Source organism: Lethenteron reissneri, chromosome 35 (genome assembly GCF_015708825.2).
Source record: "Lethenteron reissneri isolate LAM-NWPU_2019-01 chromosome 35, ASM1570882v1, whole genome shotgun sequence".
NCBI classification, from domain to species: Eukaryota; Metazoa; Chordata; class Hyperoartia; order Petromyzontiformes; family Petromyzontidae; genus Lethenteron; species Lethenteron reissneri.
This window is the reverse complement of record NC_083813.1, coordinates 13,618,016-13,635,509: the sequence shown is the minus strand read 5'-3', so window position 1 is coordinate 13,635,509 and position 17,494 is coordinate 13,618,016. Positions and strand designations below refer to the sequence as shown.

The 17,494-nt window shown below is 48.2% G+C and overlaps 1 protein-coding gene across 1 annotated transcript; it reads left to right on the top strand.

Annotated features, from left to right (window-relative positions):
• Positions 1 to 1,826: 1,826 nt before the first annotated feature.
• On the top strand, positions 1,827 to 17,284 carry AARS1 (alanyl-tRNA synthetase 1). Its single transcript, XM_061565868.1, has 21 exons — positions 1,827 to 2,207; positions 3,128 to 3,300; positions 3,679 to 3,867; positions 4,394 to 4,539; positions 5,088 to 5,279; positions 5,742 to 5,886; positions 6,879 to 7,024; positions 7,150 to 7,258; positions 7,755 to 7,902; positions 8,788 to 8,912; positions 9,053 to 9,197; positions 10,607 to 10,782; positions 12,058 to 12,171; positions 12,435 to 12,641; positions 13,054 to 13,238; positions 13,386 to 13,494; positions 14,021 to 14,134; positions 14,238 to 14,357; positions 15,373 to 15,459; positions 15,634 to 15,747; positions 15,896 to 17,284. The coding sequence occupies exons 2-21, from the start codon at positions 3,157 to 3,159 to the stop codon at positions 16,076 to 16,078; spliced, it is 2,898 nt and encodes a 965-aa protein (XP_061421852.1). The 5' UTR covers positions 1,827 to 2,207; positions 3,128 to 3,156; the 3' UTR covers positions 16,079 to 17,284.
• Positions 17,285 to 17,494: the final 210 nt, after the last annotated feature.

Below are 17,494 nucleotides of genomic sequence, written 5' to 3'. Positions count from 1 at the left end.
ATGACCCCCTCGTGAACACATTCACATGATGACCCCCTCGTGAACACATTCACATGATGACCCCCTCGTGAACACATTCACATAATGACCCCCTCGTGAACACATTCACATGACCCCCTCGTGAACACATTCACATGACCCCCTCGTGAACACATTCACATGATGACCCCTCGTGAACACATTCACATGATGACCCCCTCGTGAACACATTCACATAATGACCCCCTCGTGAACACATTCACATGATGACCCCCTCGTGAACACATTCACATGATGACCCCCTCGTGAACACATTCACATAATGACCCCCTCGTGAACACATTCACATAATGACCCCCTCGTGAACACATTCACATAATGACCCCCTCGTGAACACATTCACATGATGACCCCTCGTGAACACATTCACATGATGACCCCCTCGTGAACACATTCACATAATGACCCCCTCGTGAACACATTCACATGATGACCCCTCGTGAACACATTCACACGATGACCCCCTCGTGAACACATTCACATGATGACCCCCTCGTGAACACATTCACATGATGACCCCCTCGTGAACACATTCACATGATGACCCCCTCGTGAACACATTCACATAATGACCCCTCGTGAACACATTCACATGATGACCCCCTCGTGAACACATTCACATGATGACCCCCTCGTGAACACATTCACATGATGACCCCCTCGTGAACACATTCACATAATGACCCCTCGTGAACACATTCACAAGATGACCCCTCGTGAACACATTCACACGATGACCCCCTCGTGAACACATTCACATGATGACCCCTCGTGAACACGTTCACATAATGACCCCCTCGTGAACACATTCACATAATGACCCCTCGTGAACACATTCACAAGATGACCCCCTCGTGAACACATTCACATGATGACCCCTCGTGAACACGTTCACATAATGACCCCCTCGTGAACACATTCACATGATGACCCCCTCGTGAACACATTCACATGATGACCCCTCGTGAACACGTTCACATAATGACCCCCTCGTGAATACATTCACAAGATGACCCCCTCGTGAACACATTCACATGATGACCCCTCGTGAACACGTTCACATAATGACCCCCTCGTGAACACATTCACATGATGACCCCTCGTGAACACATTCACACGATGACCCCCTCGTGAACACATTCACATGATGACCCCTCGTGAACACGTTCACATAATGACCCCCTCGTGAACACATTCACATGATGACCCCCTCGTGAACGCATTCACTACAGGAACACGTGGCACGGCTACATCTTGACAGATGCTGTAACGCCTTTGACCCCCTCCTGAATACAGTGATTGAGCCACTCTACATTCACAAAATATAGCCGCAAGTACCCGGGCAACGCCGGTGATTTCCTGCTAGTACAGTATACGCGCGTACATAACATGCAAACGAGCGTGTTGTGCATTATTAAACTGCGTATACGCGTATGCACTATGAAATAAAATTACATATACGCGTGCACATTATGAAATATAACGCTCTGTACGCGTTCACACTATGAAATAAACAGTATAGGCGTGTGCATAACGAAATCTAACGTATACGTGTACGCATTGCGAAATATAATGCCACATACGCGTCTACGTTATGAAATATAACGCTCTATACGCGTATGCACTATGAAATCTTACGCTATATACGATATGCACTATGAAATACAATGCGTTATGCGTGTGTGTATTATGAAATATAACTGCGGGGTGGCGCGAGCACGTGTGTGGGCGGTGACGTCACGCGGCTTGCATCAGCCGCGTGACGTCACTGGGGAGGAGAGCGCAGCGACCAGACCCCTCACAGCGAGACCCTCACAGCGTCTACATCACAGCCTCTACCACAGTCTCTACATCACAGTCTCTACCACAGTCTCTACATCACAGTCTCTACATCACAGCGTCTACATCACAGCCTCTACCACAGTCTCTACATCACAGCCTCTACCACAGCCTCTACATCACAGCCTCTACATCACAGCGTCTACCACAGTCTCTACATCACAGCGTCTACATCACAGCCTCTACATCACAGTCTCTACATCACAGCGTCTACCACAGCCTCTACATCACAGTCTCTACCACAGCGTCTCCCTCACAGCGAGACCCTCGCCGCGTCTCCATCGGCCCCGCGTCTGCGCCTCGTGCCGAGTCCACGCGGCGCCCTCTCGGTGAGGAGGAGGAGGAGGCGCCATTCATTCTCGAGCTGCGAGCTGCTGATGGCGCGGATGTGCTGCGTGCGATGGGAGTGGTGGTTGTTGTTGATGGGCCTTGTCGAGTCGATGCCGTGTGTTGATGTTCCCCGTGTCGTCGTATTCGTGAGCCGTGCGTGTTGCAGGGCCTCCTCTGTAGACGACGTTGATGTTTCGCTGCGTGGATGGTTTTGGTGGCCCGTGTGTTTCTACACCTCGTGTGTCGATGCCCTTTGTGTGTTGGTGGGCCCCGTTGGAGAGTTGGAGAATCGGGTTGTCGGCTCTTGTGTGAGGAGGGTTCACCGAACTAGCACCGAGAGCGTTTCAGAGGTGGTGGCACTTTGATGAAGCCGTCCAAACCCACCAACATGAACTCGACTGTCGTGCGCTGAGTGCCGCTGACTGGAGCGGGGTGAGTTTCTGTCCTGGAGCTTCACTCGGGGCGCGATGCGCAGATGCTGAAGACTGCCTCCACGTCATCTTTGCCGGGTGTTGTCGTCGTTGTCGTCTCTCTTTGGGGGTTTCCTTCCTCCTCTCACAACGTTACAGGTCTGGGCAGCATTCAAGGACGCCGCGTGTTTTAACACGTGAAGGTGTGGTCGAGTGTAACCATTAGGAGGTGTCGCATCTAGAGGTCACACTTAAACATGAATCTCGCGTAGACAACCCCTTGGGGTGGCCCACCTCATTGCCAAGGTGCTCGGGGTTGCCTGGGCACCTGACCACCACGAAGAGTCGTAGACGCAACACTCGACTTGACAACTTCCCCCGACACAATCTGCTGCGTCCACGCTCATTGAAGTGGCAGTGCGCGTGGACCAGTCGCCGCAGGGTTCCTCTGTGCGAGTGCGGCTAACGAGACGATGTCACCTTTGTCATTCGTGGCGATGCTGACGCAGGTGCGACCCGGCGCTTTACCAGCGCTGCCATGGCACCAACTCTGAGTGCCAGCGAGGTGCGACAGAAGTTCATCGACTTCTTCAAGAAGAACGAGCACGCGTACGTGCACTCCTCCTCCACCATCCCAGGAGATGACCCCACGCTGCTGTTTGCCAATGCCGGCATGAACCAGGTGAATTCCCAGCCCCGTGAGTCGTTGTGAATGTCCAGCAGGTGGTAGGCGGTGTGTGCTTGTACCTGGGGCACTATAGCTGCGACCAGAGGTTCCTGTGGCAGGTGGCTACCATACAGGAAGCGTATTTTCAAACCAAGAAATATTTGTGTCCACGAATCAAGGTTGAGGAAGAGCCCCAAATGTATTTTTGTTTCTTGTCACCAAATATGCTGGTGGTTGTAGATAACAAAAAAATGTGCCATTGCATGAACGTTTCTTTCTCGGCCTTATAGAAGTGAAACAAACAAGGTCAGGAATGTAGCTTTTTGCATAGGCTCACTCAAAGACACTTGGTGCCTTTGGGAGAATGTTTTGTTCTGTCTTTTCCTTCTACAGTTTAAGCCGATATTCCTCAACACCATTGACCCATCCCACCCGATGGCCCAGTTGCACCGCGCGGCCAACACGCAGAAGTGCATCCGCGCAGGCGGCAAACACAATGACTTGGATGATGTGGGCAAGGATGTCTACCACCACACCTTCTTTGAAATGCTGGGCTCCTGGTCTTTTGGAGATTATTTCAAGGTAAGAGCAGCGGTGTGACACCAGTGCACAGCGTTATATAACCTCCACAAATGTGAATGTCTAGTAGTGAGCATACATCAAGCTGTTGCGAAGGCACGCTGCTGGCATTCGGGCCATTAGCCCATTACATGCCCAAATCCACATGGCTGCGTGTTCATTGGTTTCGCTTGCTGTTAGCATAATGAATTTCATGGCTTGTTTACAAACAAGCTCTCCTAGAATTCAGCCTCATGCAAGTTAATGACTAACATTGAGATTCAAGCATCAAAGCACCACCCCTATCACTGCAATGTGTCAAATTGCCAAGTCATAGGATTGTACAGTCCTAGTTTCTGCCCAAAGGCCAATTTCTACACCAACCTCTCCTGTAATTTGTAGACCAAGTTTGTTAACATTTCCAAGTGATTGTGCACCCTTTCACAACCACAACCTGGTTCCCACCCCCCTTGGGGTTCACAATGACCTCCTCCCGTTAGAAACCGATGGAGTGAACGGTTGAGTGGTGCTGCACGTGTGGTGTCGCTAGAAAGAGGCGTGTGAGATGGCGATGGCGCTGCTGGTGGGAGACCTGCAGCTGCCCCTCGAGCGTCTCTACGTGACCTACTTTGGTGGAGACGAGAAGGCCCAGCTGCAACCCGACCTGGAGTGCAAGCAGATCTGGCTCGACCTCGGGTCACGACCGCACTCTTCCTACAGTGTCGCGATCACAACATACAATGCAGTAAAATGTCATTTACAATACCTATTACAATGCGATGTGTTTGCTTTTGTATTCAATATATTCTTGCAGAGTATCTCTGGGTGCTTTACAATAAATAAATAAGCTCTAAGCCATTGCCCAAGCAATGCAGCTAATAAATAAGCCATCTCAAACAAATATTCTTTTATTTAAAATATCTGATTGTTTCAATATTTATGGCTTGGAAAAGATTTCCAGAGGCAGGGAGCACAACTACATTTTCTTACCTCTCCTGTTTTTAGATGACTTCTCAGTACCATTGAAAGTTAAGCATTCACTGCTATCAAGGAGCACAAAGTGTCAGCAGTTCCTGTAAATAAAGTGCCTCAAGATGACACAGTGCCTGATAAGGACGAAGCATTAGTTTAAATCGACCACCAAGCATGCAGCGGGACCAACAGTGTCGCAGGCAAAGTTCTGACTGTGACGCTTTGCTGAATGTGGCCTTGAATGTCCTGTCTGTGTATGTGTGTGCCTACAGTGTGGCAGAGGAACGTGTGCTGCCAGGCAGCATGAAGGACAACTTCTGGGAGATGGGAGACACTGGACCCTGCGGCCCCTGCACTGAGATCCACTTCGACCGCATTGGAGGACGAGATGCGGCACACCTTGTCAACCAGGACGACCCCGACGTGCTGGAAATCTGGAACCTCGTCTTCATTCAGTTCAACCGGTGCTGCACACGCGTTGCTGTGTCCATGCTCCCCCGAGCGTTGTTTGTATTACTGCTTCGTCATCTGCACAGCCCTCTCCATGGGAACTAAGATTGTAAAGATGCATGCATTGATTAAAATCTATTCTTAAGATCGCTATCCATGCATCGAATATTGTGTGAGCACATATATAAAAAATTCTGCAAATTATATGCAAATGCTGCATGTGGGTTAAAGAATTGTGAAGAAACTCTAAACGAGATGGAATAAATTAAAACATTACAAAATAAACGGTAAACACAAGACAAAAAAGAATAGTTTCTCGAATTGAATTGTAACTTTGAATCATGGCAAGTGATTTCATTGCTGAAGGGTTGAATTGTTACTTGGTGGAAACACCTGTCCATTGCAGGACAGGTGTTTCCACCAAATAGGCAGGTCAGGGGTGAACACGTGCTCATGGGGACCGCGTGCGGGTGCAGGGAGACGGATGGGAGTCTACACCCCCTGGCAAAGAAGAGCATTGATACGGGAATGGGTCTGGAGCGGCTGGTGTCTATCATGCAGGGCAAGATGTCCAACTATGACACCGACCTCTTTCAGCCCTTCTTCCGTGCCATACAGCAGGTATAATCACACACTGCATGCCGTCCATTCCCCAAACCCGTGAACAAAAGTAATTTGTACTTCAAAGGTATTTTGTCCAAAGCCAACTGGTATTATAACAAATGTATTTAACATCGCAATTCATAATTTGTTACTTTCGGATCACATCATCATGTAGATATAATGTAAAACGTCAACTATACCCCTCAACCCAACAGAGCCAATCGTGTCACATTATCACGTGGGCAAATAGTGCCAATTGATTTGGTGTTTCGGCAAAACTGGAGGAGGAACATTGATATGCAAACAGCATTTTGACAATTTTGTACTCAACTTAATGCAATTGGCTTTGGACAATTTTGTAATGACCTTTCGTTGGAGTATACATCCAGTGTCACCATGTGTAAGTAAGAGCTCAATTCTCGCGTGAATACGGACCATTTTCCTGGTCCGTCTTTAGTAGGTGCCTTGACTGCCATCAGGACAGTCGGTGGGGGTGAGCAAATTTAATAATGAGAGTTGATGGCTGGTTCATTGGTTGTGATTGGCAGGTTAGATGAGTGTAATACGATAGTGAATTGGTACAGTAGCCGGGAAAATACACTATCCTCAATTATATTCAGGTGTTGTTAATGAAGCTAATAATTAATAATTTCGGTTGTGAAAGCATATGTATAAAAACAGCATTTACTCTTGATTTATGATGTATTTTAGGTTTCTCCTTGAACTCAGTTTGTGCTCTGAATACTATATTTTTCTCTGATTTATATTTGCTTCATTTAATTAATTTTATTGCTTTTGTGTAATTTTGTTGACTCGGGATACTTTTGCAAATCGGACTCTCGGTCACTTGTTCTCACTTGGGTAAATAACCTTCACACCTGATTACTCTACCAGCATGTATCTTTATGTCTAAACGTGAACACATTAGAGCGGCGAGGTGGGGCTGTGCGTGTGGTTCGTATTAAAGTGTTCGCTTGTGCACGTCCGCATTGTGTCTCCGCGGGTGGCAGGGCACAGGAGCCCGGGCCTACACCGGACACGTCGGCAAGGAGGACGCCGACGGCATTGACATGGCATACCGCGTGCTGGCGGACCACGCGCGCACGCTCACCATTGCCCTGTCCGACGGGGGTCGACCCGACAACGTGGGCCGCGGGTCAGGCTCCTCTCGCACCGGGCACTCGCCCCCTTCACCGGCTGTGGCTCCCTCGGCCCTAGGGCTTTTGGGGCCGACGGAGGATCACAGGTCCGGTCTCTCGTCTCCCGGTATGCGTGGCACAGGTACGTGTTGCGGCGTATCCTGCGTCGCGCGGTGCGTTACGCGCACGAGAAGATGAACGCGAAGAAGGGCTTCTTCTCGACCCTGGTGGACGTGGTGGTGGAGACGCTGGTGAGGAACGTCCCGGTGTTCTGCGCTCACTCTCGCTGATTGTTGAGTAACACGGATTCGCTTAAAATTAGTTACACTCAGTGGTGCATGATTGTGCCTCTGTGAAAATAATTGTGTCACTGTATTGAGTTAATATCCGGCTGGGCAGTTCAACGGTCGAGTGAGCAGCTTGTAATTGGTCATTTGTGAGTTTCAATCTTGGCTGGGACACTCCCAGCCAAGATTTAGCCCCTCCTCGCTGCTGGGGTCGATAAAATAAGCACCATGTAAGGAAGTCAACAGTGGTTGTTCTGTAGACTTGCCCCCACTATAGGAATGTGATATATCCCCCACTACCTTGGGGCTGTACACCGGTGCTAAGGAGATGAGCACCGCCTCGATGCTCATTTGAACAGCAAATCACCTTGACCATCATTGTTTTTATGGATTGTCAGTGTATTGATGCATTGATGTCAGACCTGTGCTGTCGTGTGTCTTCATTACTTGGTGGCTGCAGGGCGACGCGTTCCCAGAGCTCAAGAAGGACCCGCAGGCTGTGAGAGATGTCATCAATGAGGAGGAGGAGCAATTTCTCAAGACGCTAAGTCGTGGGCGGCGCATCCTGGAGAGGAAGATCCAAAACATCAATGACAACGTCCTGCCTGGTGAGTGTGGGACTGAGCGTGGCTCCTTTGTGTGTGCCATCTCCACCGACTGTCATCTTTGTCCTCCTTTGTAAGTGTACAAAATCACTCTCACATTACTCTAAACAACATTAATAACATAGATGTGCAACTTACCTCAGCCACAGATGGAGTGATGACATCACAGCAGCCATGTGGCATAGGGACTTCACGATTGCCATGTTGCATGGGGGTTGTCATCTTGGCAGCTGATTGGCGGGTATAGCAGGAGTGATGACAATCCCTGATGACCACTGCTGCATGCTTAGCGTTGCGATTCCACTGAGACGCGCACAAATACCCTGCGTTTTTCACTGTGCAGTTTCAGGACCTACGCCAATTGCTACTTGGTGGATTTTATGCATATATTCTGTACCCTTAGTTGGTTTGGTTCACTCGCATGGTTTGGTCCGCGTGCACGTCACAGGCAGCGTACACATGCCTTTTGAGGGCCTTGGTATCAAACCTGGTTTAACCGACTCGATTCATTTCTGGGTCCAGGCTGCAATAAACAAATGGTTCAACAACCCATAAGAGCCACACTGGCGGCAGTCCTCCTCCTGCGTGCCCACGGGGATTGATTCCCACCCCGGGTGCAATTCTCTATGGAATTGGTATCTTCACCCCGTGTCCAGCATTCATTCCTCCCAGGTTCTTCGGTTTCCTCCTATAGCTAAAAATAGACATTGTCACTGGTGTTGGCCATGCAACCCACTGCAGTGCCCTCTTGGAAAAAAGAAATGTTGGACTCTGGATATCTTTGATAAACAATTATTGTACATCACAGATGCCCCGAAAGAGCAATTGAGATCAGACGTGAACATGTTTTGAGCCTTTGCTTTGTCCTTTTGTGTGCGTGTGGAACAGGGGACACGGCATGGCTGCTGTACGACACGTACGGATTCCCCGTGGACCTAACTGGACTCATTGCGGAGGAGAAGGGGCTCACCATCGACATGGAGAGTTTTGAGCAGGAGAAGAAGGCTGCCCAGGTAGGCCGAACCACCAAGCTACATAGTTTCATAACTGGTACGCCCCCAAGAGCAAGCACACATTTACTTGTTCTGGTGCTCAACTCTTTTCTGGTCGCACCTCTTCATTGATAACTGTGTCTTGGCTGTGACGTTTGCAGCTGAAATCTCAGGCGCGAGGCTTTGGAGACGAGGACCTGATTATGCTGGACATTCATGCCATTGATGAGCTGCGTGAGCGGGGTCTGCCGCCGACCAATGATGCACCAAAATACAACTACAGCGCCGATGCCAATGGGAACTATGGTGAGATGAGGGGCTCTGCAGTCACTCATCTTTGCTTCTTGCAGCTGCACAGAAAATATTTCCTGCTCCCATGAGCGTTGAGACGGTGCTCACCTCCTATTTACAGCCCTGAGCTAGTGGTGGAATTTCCTCATTCCTATGGCAGAGACAAGTTATTTCTTGCAAAGTGACACTTATTGTATCGAACCCAGAGGTATAATGGGCTTAGTCAACCCTCAATCAGGATTTGAACTTACGACCTTACGATCGGTCGGCCTACCACTGAGCAACGTGGCCAAATTTACAATAAGACATGAATTTTAAATATATGTATAATGTGTCTGCATCTTAATGCAATTTTTGTAATTTCATGAGGGGTCTGCTGTTATGTAAAATTGATGTCATGGCTCCTATTCTCTCGGTCCCATTTATTTTGTGAGGTCTGCTGAGGATTGTCAATCAAGAAGATGTTGACCACAGCACTCGTGTTCCAAGCACGTCCTTCTGTTCTCACCCACGTAATCGCGATGGAATAGAGGTGTGGTGCAGGATTAAATGATTGTATATCTATCTTGATGTGAAGCTTTCGTGACTGCAGGAATATTGATACTCTTTGGTTCTTTCGGTAAAGTCACGTAGATAGAAAAATAACAAAAAGATCACGACGTTTCGATCGCAACACAAGCAATCATCTTCAGGTGAAAAAATACAGCAGGTGGACTGCTGAGGCAGGAAGAAATGTAGCGAGAGAGTTACCGCAGCCAAAGGTTATTTACGTTTGAGGTGGGTACAACCCAAGGATAAGTGGGTGGGGCTAGAGATGGAATTTGCAAGTCAATGTAAGAGGCTCGGCGTACCTCGGCATACCTCGGCTAATCCGAGGGGGAGGGAGGGGAGGGGGAGGGGCTGCCATAACGGGCGAGAGGGTGGGGGTGAAATTCAAAGAGGGAACTGGGTGAGAGAGAGAGAAAAAAAAGATCAAACTTAGCAAACTTAGAAATGTAATGCAACTCCGAGAGTCGGCCAACACAACAGTTAACATTTTACCTGGTTGATCAACATCCTTCCAAAGATTGCTAAATTTGCATCCATCTTCTCGGTTGAAGTCATATCTCTAGCCCCGCCCACTTACCCTTGGGTTGTACCCACCTCAAACCTATATAACCTTTGGCTGCAGTAGCAGCTCTCTCGCTACATTTCTTCCTGCCTCAGCAGTCTGCCTGCTGTGTTTTTTCACTTGAAGACGATTGCTTGTGTTGCGATCGAAACGTCGTGATCTATTTGTTATTTTTCTATCTACGTGACTTTCCCGAAAGAAACCAAAAAGTATGATTGTATGTCTGCGAGTTCCGTACCATGTGGACGTTTATTTGACATTGAATTCATGCGTGCGTGACGATGTAATGCGCGTGTACCTTGCGTGTGTGCAGACTTTGAGAGAGTGGTGGCAGAGGTGATAGCGCTACGCAGAAACAAGCAGTTTGTGGATGAGGCAAGTTCTGGGAAGGAGTGCGGCATGCTGCTCAACCAGACCTGCTTCTACGCCGAGCAGGGAGGCCAGATCTACGACGTGGGCTACATGGTCAAGGAGGACGACAGTGAGGATGTGAGATTATATTGTTCCATCTTGAATACTCCAAAAACTGTGCACTTTATCATTATTATTAAATATATTCAACCAGGAAAACCTCACCGAGTCTCAAGATCATTTTTTGCAGGGTCCTGCCATGTTTCCCAATTGAATAAGTGGAGTCATTTGTGAGTAATATTGACAGTGACGTCGGCACACATGGCCTACCTTTTTTAGATTGACATCAGGCGATCCTTAATCTCCATTGTGACTAGGCGGCACATCGTGTTTGTGGCTAATACAGTGCTAACCAGGGGGGAGCGCGACAAACGCGCTACCGCTTGGGTATTTCACCGCCGAACAACATGTACGTTTATATAACAGTGCATAATACTACCAATACATATTCTTGTCTTAATTTTGTTATTTACAATTTCAAGAGATGAAATGCAAGGAGAGACCAGTAATATTCCAGGTTTTTTAAATCCTTTATATTAAGTTCGCGTGCTTGCTTGCTTGCTTAGGACCGTGCAAATCTTTCGGTCGTTTTTTAACCCACTTCCCGTGATCCAATCCAGCTGACATTTTCCACACAGACTCGTTGTGCCAGACAATTATTGTTCGTGAAATTTTCCAAAATTTTACACTGTTTAGGGAAAACTAATTAAATATTTAATTACCAATTGCTTAATACTGGCAAAAAAAATGTATTTTACATATATTCAAATAGAAAGCATTCAAGGCTTTGGCTGAACATCACAGTGCAAGAGTCCAGAGCGTAACCCCTCCACAGGCCGTGGTGGAGTAGCGCAGTTAGTAGTGCCCTCGCTTCCCATGCCAAAGGTCGCGGGATCGATCCCCGCGTCCTCCACAGGCGAATATATTTTTAAATCCTTTATATTAAGTTCGCTTGCTTGCTTAGGACCGTGCAAATCTTTCGCTCGTTTTTTAACCCACTTCCCGTGATCCAATCGACCTGACATTTTCCACACAGACTCGTTGTGTGTGACAATTAATTTTCGTGAAATTTTTTTTCCAAAATTTTACACTGTTTAGGGAAAACTAATTAAATATTTAATTACCAATTGCTTAATACTGGCAGACAATCATCTGACCCATAGATTGCAGCCATCTCAAGCCAGAGGACGAGAGAACTCTAGCCGCCACGCATATAAAGGATTTAGAGTGAAAAACTTTGTTTTTACGGGTTTACTTGTTTAATCTTGCAGGGCCAAGTATGGCCAACTCGTGTGGAGTGGTCTATGAGTCACAGTTTGCAAAGTGACCACTTTCCTGATCTCTGCACACCAGAAAACGGAGTTCACAGTGAAGAACACGCAGGTGCGTGGTGGCTACGTACTGCACATAGGAATGTTGTATGGCAACATCAAGGTCGGGGACAAAGTCACCCTCTACGTGGATGAGGTGAGCACACCAACAAAGCTGTGTAGAATTGAGAATTGTCCAGTAGTCGATACGATCTAGGAAGCGCAGCGTTGCATGCTTTCTTGTCGTGTACAGATGGCTTACATTGCCATTTTGTTTTGCAACTGTCGAAAGCAATATTTACTGATCTATGTTCTCCGGCACTCGGTTGTTGGCTGCGACTCTTGAAAAGCCTCTGGGCAGGCCCTCCATGTTGTTTGATGTTGATGCACCGCCCCCATCCTGCTTGATACTTATTACAGGCGCGGCGCCGGCCAATCATGAGCAATCACACGTCGACGCACGTGCTGAACTTTGCGCTGCGGGCCGTGCTGGGCGAGGCTGACCAGCGAGGCTCCCTGGTGGCACCCGACCGCCTGCGCTTCGATTTCACTGCGCGTGGCGCCATGACCACTGACCAGATCCAAAAGACTGAAGAGATTGTCAACGACATCATCCGGCAGGCCAAGGTGCGCTGCGTCTGCGCCCCGCACGGTAGCTCTTGTCGTGACGTGTCTACCAGAAGACTGGTGTTCCCACAACCCTGTTACCACAGATTGCCATAACCAGTTGGTGTTCAGTTGTTGCACGACAATGTTATCCAAATTCTCTCACATTACGTTCATCAACTCTACCTCATGTGCAGTCAAATAATAGATTTTTTTAAGTTTGGAGGTATGACACACACTCAAGATCAAGATGTGGTCGTGGCAATAACCGTTGATGCCACCACACCTTTCCAACGTTCTCTGCCCTCCGTCAGATCCCGCCGCGCCTGCACAGTCGACACGGGATCTCCAGGAGAATCTCCAACGAAACGCATGCACGAATGTGCGATGCCGCATTCTGCTTAGCATGGGTATGCGTGTGTGGTGTGTGCAGCCGGTGTACACGGCGGATGTGCCGCTGGCCGAGGCGAAGGCGATCGCGGGGCTGCGTGCCGTGTTCGACGAGACGTACCCCGACCCCGTGCGCGTCGTCTCGGTGGGCGTGCCTGTGCCCGAGCTGTTGGCTGACCCATCTGGCCCTGGTGGTGCTCTCCACTCGATCGAGTTCTGCGGTGGCACGTGGGTCGACGCAAAGCATATCAGCTAATTATTGCCGCTTTTTGTATCCTTCGTCTTGCCATGCCTCTTCCTAGTGACATTGAAGGCACTCTTGAGAAACAAGGAAGCGCTGCATACTAACAAAGATGCTGTGCTACTCTGTGACAGGCATCTGCAGAACTCTGGCCACGCTGGATCTTTTGTGATTGTCACGGAGGAAGCCATTGCGAAAGGAATCCGTCGAATCGTCGCGGTGACGGGAACCGAGTCCACAAAGGTGCGTGCAGATTCCATTCAGAGTGCAATCCAACAGCAGTTGCCACCAACTTGTAAGTGCGTGCATTCTAGTGAGGTTATAATAACAATATAATTTTATATTGCGTCATGCTAATTGCATCATTGCATTTGAGAATGTTGTACATTAATTATATATAAGGTTACAATCAACAAATCGTTCAGTTCAACAATACGGCAGTCGCATGGCCCAGCGGTAGCGCGTCCACAACTTGTTGAAAAGGTTCAAATAGGGTAGGCCACCGCGGTTAATAATACTTGTGTTTTAGCTGTAAAATACATTGCAGAATTTGCTCTGTCAAAGATCCCATGATGACATTTGAAGGTTTGGCGATTGTGTGCCGGCGTCATGGTTAAAATAAAAAAAATTACTCACTAGAAAAACTCAGCAATTGTCACCCCCGACTACAAACGCTTAGAAGGACCCTCTCTGAAAAAAGTAACGAGACTCATTGAGTCTTTCTTGAGTTAACGGTTCAAATAGCTGTAAAGTAATGGTGTTCATGCAGGCGACACGCAAGGCTGACGCCATCCAGGAAGCCGTGGCGGCGTTGGCTGAGAAGGTGAAGGTCGAAACCGCCCCCAACAAGGATCTCCAGAAGGAGATTGCTGACCTAGTGGAGGTGAGTTTTGGATTGGCAGACTCACTTGGGAAGATGGTCTGTGGCTAAGTTGTTCATGAATTCATTTACATGTCTGCTACATCTGAAATACTTTCTCCACTAGGTCCTGGGCCCTGCCACTATTCCTCAGTGGCGCAAGGACAAGCTGCGCGAGAATATGACAGCACTCAAGAGGACAATGGATGACCTGGACCGCGCCAGCAAAGCCGACCTCCAGAAGAAGGTGCCTGGCCTCTTTTCTCAGCACCACCACTCTCTCCACTACTTTTGTTAGCGTGCGGTGACACGGCCCAGTGGTAGCACGTTCGACATTTGTTGCAGAGGTTCCCTGTTGGAATCTAGCAGGATGCCCTGGTTAATACTTTGTGTATTAACCATAACATATGCTACAGCTGCTTCACGGTGGACGTTGAAGATCCTGTCACGTTATTTTAAGCCATTGGTTGCGAAAGTCATTGTCCAAATTAGATAATATGCTAATGCTCCAGATAACTCTTGCAAGTGAAACTGATCTGGTCTCTTGTGTTCTCACCTTGTTAAATAAACTAAACTTGAAAGCTACTGCGACATTACTGCAGACAATGTAAACATAGCTCCCTTCATGAAAGCCTTACGCTTTAGGAATGACGCAGATATTAAATGTACAAATAATTTGCTTTGGCTGGCTGTACGATGAGGAACCCTGCCATAGAAATGCACTTGTCTCTATTATGCTCAAGTCATCTGTGCTACAGGTGCCTGAGAGAATCTGTAGTGTGGATCAGAATTCCTGCTAAATAGACAGTGGCCAGAAACAAATTCCTGCGGAGGGAGCTGGTAGGAACGTTGGGTTGCTCGGTCAATGGCCAGGGTCAACGGCGGCGTGGTGTATTCTGCAAATATGGCCGACTGTGAGGGCGGGCACAAGCCGGCGTGAGTAGGTTAAACGTTGAGTTTTATTAGGGCACCACGGGGTAACCAGCCCCTCCCCACCCAGCCCCTCCCCACCCAGCCCCACCCCTCCCACCCCCCACCCAGCCCCACCCTCCTCACCCAGCCCCTCCCCACCCAGCCCCTCCCAACCCTCCCCACTCAGCCCCTCCCCACCCTCTCCACCCAGCCCCACCCCTGCCATTTTTGGATGCACGATGGACGGACACAATAATCCCCTGTGGGCTGGTGTAACTAGGAGGTTCCTACCGGTATAATATTGTGCTCTGCTGAGGTGGCTGCTGATAGGGTTGCCCTCTGCATTCCAGGTGTTGGAGAAAACCAAGCAGCTTATCGAAAACAGCCCCAACAAGCCACTGGTCATCATGGAGATGGATAATGGTGCATCTGCTAAGGTATAGTGCTAATCAGAGCTCTTGGGCAGACTTTGGAAGTGGAGAATTTGATCAATTCAAGACTTATGTGTCACAGAAAATAGCGGTTGTATGATAAGTGCCTCTAAGCATAACATTGCTTCATTATTTTACGTGCCAATGCAGTAGTATTGTTAAATTGCTCTGTCTGCCTAGGCCCTGAATGAAGCCCTCAAGTTGTTCAAGAGTCTCTCTCCTCAAACCTCCACCATGCTGTTTGCTGTGGATAATGACGCTGGAAAAGTCACCTGCCTGTGTCAGGTCGCGGAGGTCAGTTTAGTTTGTAGTCTCCTCACGATGTGCCTTATGTTCCTACTTTGAAGAGTGATGGATTTTGGGCAGAGAAATGAACAGATGTTAAGCGAGTGTACAACACACGCAGTGTGGCTCTGTTAAACTGGCGTATGCGTGTGTGCAGGAGGCAGTGCACAGCGGTCTGAAGGCGAGTGCATGGGTGCAGCACGTCACGCCGCTGCTGGGAGGCCGCGGGGGTGGCAAGGATGTGTCGGCCCAGGCCAGCGGCACAAACACCACAAGCATCCCCGAGGCCATCAGCCTGGCACAGGAGTTTGCACGACTCAAGCTGGGCGAGGGCGTGTAACACATGTGGCAAGCGACGTACAGATTTAAACCGCTAATGCACAAATCCCGGTTGCGTAAACGGGGCACCAGTATTGCACATTTGTCCTTTCCACCACGCACAGGCCAGAGGTACTTTAACTTTTCAGTAACAAGCAGAAGATCCTTGCGCTCCACAGCCACTGCACCAATGTTGTTCATGCAGAACTCGCACACTCGGCCATTCCACTCAGTGCTCGCCCTCGATGCCTGATGACGTTCATTTTTATAATAATCAAATGTTACGCTCATATTCTGTATTGCTGCTGTTAATTTTTGGTAATTGTAGGTCTTATTTCTAGTTGACATAATTGACATTACATTGAAAACAGATTAGAAAATGTGCAGTCAATTTTTTCTTTAAAAGTTTATGAACACAATATTGTGCATTCTCCTAAGCATGGCATTGGCAGATTTAGTTTAAAGGACGTCACCATTAACCAGTGCATAATTTGTTGAGTTGATCATTCCCTGTGCTTGGTGGTGCTTTTGCAATTGGACAGGGATTTAAAATGTCTGCATGAATGTTTGAAAGAGGTTCCATCGTGGTGTGAAGACCTTGACATGGATGGAAACATTTTCACTTGCAAGTGCAAACTATAAACTTCCTGTAGTCCCACAACGCCGTTTACGAGCAATGCAAAAATGCTCAACTGTTAAGTTTATAACGATCTGTTGTGTGAATCTACATTGGCGTTTAAATCTGAGAAAGGCCGTTGACATGGAGTGACCAACCTTGTGTGATGCGCTTGAACATGAAATACGGGTTCAGCGACTTGCATAGAAAGTACTAAATTGTACACTGAAAACTTGCTCATCCTGCCCGATGTGTCATCACTTGAATATGTTAGGATGTAATTAGTTTATGAAATGCAATTTTGAATGTAAATGTGAAGTTTGAAAGCTGAAAGTCTCTGATGCATCTACATGCAGCTCCCAGCCCATCGCACGAGTTTCCATCAGCGTGACAGGACCTGAGCGCCTTGGTTTAAATGACCCCTTTGATTGAAACGTCTGCTCGAAGCCTTTCATCTTCCCCACTGACGGTGAACCCTGCTGCAGGTATTGGCTTTGGATAAATAACCGCAAGAGCTGCATGTAAACTGCAATGCAAAGGCCCTTTGGGAATGTCGGGATAAATGTTCAAACGGTGCCTGTGGGGCCTTCTAATGAAACTTCTCAAATGAAACGCTGCTGATGTGTGTTGTCCCTTTACAACTGACGTGCCGATGGCCAACTCGCCCGGAGAGTGGGAGGTGAGACGATGGGAAGTGATGGAGAGAAAATACAGGGAGATGAGGTAATTGGCGGAATGAGGACTTGTGAGGTAGCGATGGCAGATGCGTATATCGAGGCAAGAGTGAGAGTGTTGATGAGTTAACTAAACTTGTTTTAATTA